The sequence below is a fragment of the Marmota marmota genome, unplaced genomic scaffold, assembly GCF_001458135.2.
Source record: "Marmota marmota marmota unplaced genomic scaffold, marMar, whole genome shotgun sequence".
NCBI lineage: Eukaryota > Metazoa > Chordata > Mammalia > Rodentia > Sciuridae > Marmota > Marmota marmota.
The window spans coordinates 12,126,777-12,130,270 of record NW_026000093.1 but is presented as its reverse complement, the minus strand read 5'-3'; the positions used below and the strand labels follow the sequence as shown (position 1 = coordinate 12,130,270).

At 37.8% G+C, this 3,494-nt stretch overlaps 1 protein-coding gene across 1 annotated transcript in view; it reads left to right on the top strand.

The window, feature by feature from the left end:
- Positions 1-3,494, top strand: part of Prex2 (phosphatidylinositol-3,4,5-trisphosphate dependent Rac exchange factor 2) — a 271,955-nt gene that overhangs the window by 65,055 nt on the left and 203,406 nt on the right. Inside the window, exon 2 of the mRNA XM_015485816.2 lies at positions 2,265-2,336. Coding sequence (XP_015341302.1) covers positions 2,265-2,336 — 72 coding nt within the window. The remainder of the gene's footprint in view (positions 1-2,264; positions 2,337-3,494) is intronic.

Genomic DNA, 3,494 nt, shown 5'->3' with positions numbered 1-3,494 from the left:
TAATTTTTTTTTTTTTTTTTTTTTTAACAAAACACAAGTTATGCTGAGTATTTTGAAAATAAGGTGCACAAAGGCCTCCTTCCTACCACATGTAGGTAACTACTGTTTTCATTTTGGTATATATGCTACCTATTTTTTTCAGTATGAATAGACACATTATACATGTGTGTAGATATACATATATATTGTGTGCTACTTAATACATGGGTTTCACCAGACAATATTTTAAGAATATCTGTCCTATATACACATTTGCATATGTGTGTACGTGTAGTTTTCTTCACATTCCTTTTTTTGTTTTTTAATGGTTCTGGGATTGAACCCAAGGCCTTGTGCATGCAAGGCAAGCACTCTACCAACTGAGCTACATCCCCAGCCCCTTCACATTCCATTTATGGTTGTACTTTTGTCATAACCACAGTACCCATCATTTGTATATACTGTAGTGTATTTAGTGATTCCCTTATTGATAGACCTTTCAATAGTTTCCAGTATTTCTCCTTTTCTAATCAGTGTTCTGACCCCCCAGCCCACACCCTGCTTTTGTTTTTTGGTACTAGGGATTGAACTCAGGGGCACTGAACCACTAAACCACATCCCCAGCCCTTTTTTGTATTTTATTTAGACACAGGGTCTCACTGAGTTGCATAGCTCCTTACCATTGCTGAAGCTGGCTTTGAACTGGTGATCTCCTGTCTCCGCCTCATGAACTCCTGGATTGTAGGTGTGAGCCACTATGCCGGGCTCTGAAACCCATTGTCTGAATATTTTTTAGGATAAATTTATAGAAGTAGGATTTATAGATTAAAAGAAATGCCCTTTTAAAAATTTGAGAAAGGGCTGGGGATGTGCCTCATTAGTAAAGTGCTTGCTCAGTATGCACAAAGCCCTGGGTTCAATGCCTACAACCTAAAAAAGAAAGAAAAAGAAAATCAAAACAAAACAAAACCAAACCCTTTAAGATATATTCAAATTGTCCTTAGAAATATGTAGCAATGATAATTTTGGAACATTATGAACAATTGTGGGCTGTGTTAATCTCTTAAGTCTTTGTAAATTTTTATTAATCTCCTAAATCTTAGTAAATATAACCTACCAAAGATATGATTCTTGCCTTAGTTTTTGTTTGTTTGATGTGATAGCCTGAGGTTCTCCTGTGCTTCTGTATCGCCCTGAGTAGTTGATGTCCTGTACAGTTCTGTCCTGTCCTGACTTGCGGGTGGTGGCAAACTTCTTAGACAAGGGAAGGAATGAATTTTATTTTTTTTTTGTGGTGGTTCTGGGATTGGACCCAGGGACACTTGCTTGCTTATGCTTTACCACTAAGCAACATTCCCAGGCTCTGGATGATCTTACCTGGTCACTGTATAGTTAATAGATGATGTTTTGAGGGTATAAACCAGATTTGCTAAATGGAATGTCTCCTTTTCCTTGTCTTTTAAAACTTTGTTTTTTAAAGCTCAATATCAATCAATCATCATGCTCTATTTAGGTATCAGTCAAAGCTTAACGGCCATCGAGAAGTCTCCATCCCCTCCCTGCCACAATCTGGGGATGGAAGCCAGGGCCTTGAGCATGCTACTAGTCAAGCTGTCTACCTCTGAGATACATCCTGAGCTTGAGCCTGGATCTTTGAAATACTATTGTGCTCATTTATCAACCACAGGGAAATTAAGAGCTCTGACCTGAACCCAGAAATTTAAATTCTGGCTTCCTGAAAGTGTGTTCGTATGGAGTGGAAGTGAGGAAAGGAAATTCTTTCATTCCGTTTAGAACCTGAAAATAGTTATTGGCAAGGATGTGTGTGTATGTATGTATCTATTTCTGACTCTCTCACTTCTAAGGGAGTCACCTCAGAATTCCTGGATTTTTTTTTTAATCAGAAATACCATTTTTTCATTAGATTTTAGTCTCTTTGTACTTTGCAATGCTTATACATTTAGGAAACATCTGGCCCTAAATATTTACTCCAGAACTTAAGTTTTTATTACTGGTGGATAAATTTAATTCATATAGATTTGATCATTGTGGGCTCTGTTTAACATCATAAAAGGAGTTTGATTCTCAGGTAGAGAGCAATGCACCAGGATCTGACATGTGGTAACAAAACTGTTTTAGTCAAAGCTTAATGGCCAGCATTTGACTCAACTATTGGATTTTTGAGCCTTGTTTTTTTTGTAAAAAATGAATTGGATTTTGATCAACACCCAGTCATTTTATGAACCTTCTGTTCCCTTCATAACGTCTTTTTTTGTTTCATGCAGGCATTCTTACATAGAATGAACCAGTGTGCTGCAGCAAAGGTGGACAAGAATGTAACAGAAGAAACAGTGAAGGTGAGGGGGTGCAGAGGGCATGAGTTCCCCATAGATAAAGTGGTCCCTGTGGGATGCTCCTTCAGGATCTTCAGTGTGACTGTGGTTCTATTCTAAGTTCCTGTGCCAGTCATTTGCATTGGTAATGGTATGAAAAGGTGTAATTAGGGTTTGGATAAAGGGAGGGCAAGAATACGGCACCTAGGGCATAGAGAATTTTTATTTTTATTTTTTTCAAATCAAGATCTTGGAGATATTTGCAAAGAGGAAGGAAAAAAAATTCTAGGAAATACGACTAAGAACTTCAGTGTCTAGGAGAGGGAGGAAGTCGAGGGAGGTGTCAGACGATTGCTAGAGGTTGTTCAAGAAGGCAGGCGTGGGCAAATGTGACTTCCTGTCTCTGTGATAGCTAAGAATTCAGACCTGGATATTTTACTGTGGTGCATCAGAGAAAGTCCACATGATATCTTTAAGTCAGACATAAACGTATAAGTATTTTCTTTTAATATGTAGGAAAAGGGTGTTGGGGATGGAGCTCAATGGTAGAGGTCCTGGGTTTCATTCTCAGCAAAACACACACACACACACACACACACACACACACACATATACACACACAGAATAGTGAAGGAAAAATTGTGAAGAAACGAAAAAGGATGGCAAATGAAAACTAAGTATGCTATAGTGATTATTTAAATTGTATAAATCATTGTTGGTATTGATGCTAACTTACTGTTTTATTTTGCTGAAAAAATTTCAGAGGATATTTTAGGTTCTTCTGACCCTATTTCCTCATAATTTAAGCACCTTTCTTTTATTTTTTAATTATGCATTACGGTTATACACAATGGTGCCATTGTTACATATTTATACATGCACATAACAGAATTTGATAAATTTCATTTCAAAATTTCCTGCCATGGCAGTATTTTAGTTAGTGAATTTTTGGTTGCAAGAAAAAGTAACCTATAATTCAGATGGACTAGAAGATACTTTCACTCACAGAGTGAGGTCTCTGAATAAAAGAAAAGTTCCATTTAGTGATTCAGGGAGGCCAAGAAGTTACTAGATCTTCTCTAACCTCTGCCATCCAGGTTATCAGCATTGCTCCTGAGCTGGCTTCTCCTATGATTGTGAAGTGACCCTGTAGCTGTCCTACTTGTCACCCCCCCCCCCCCC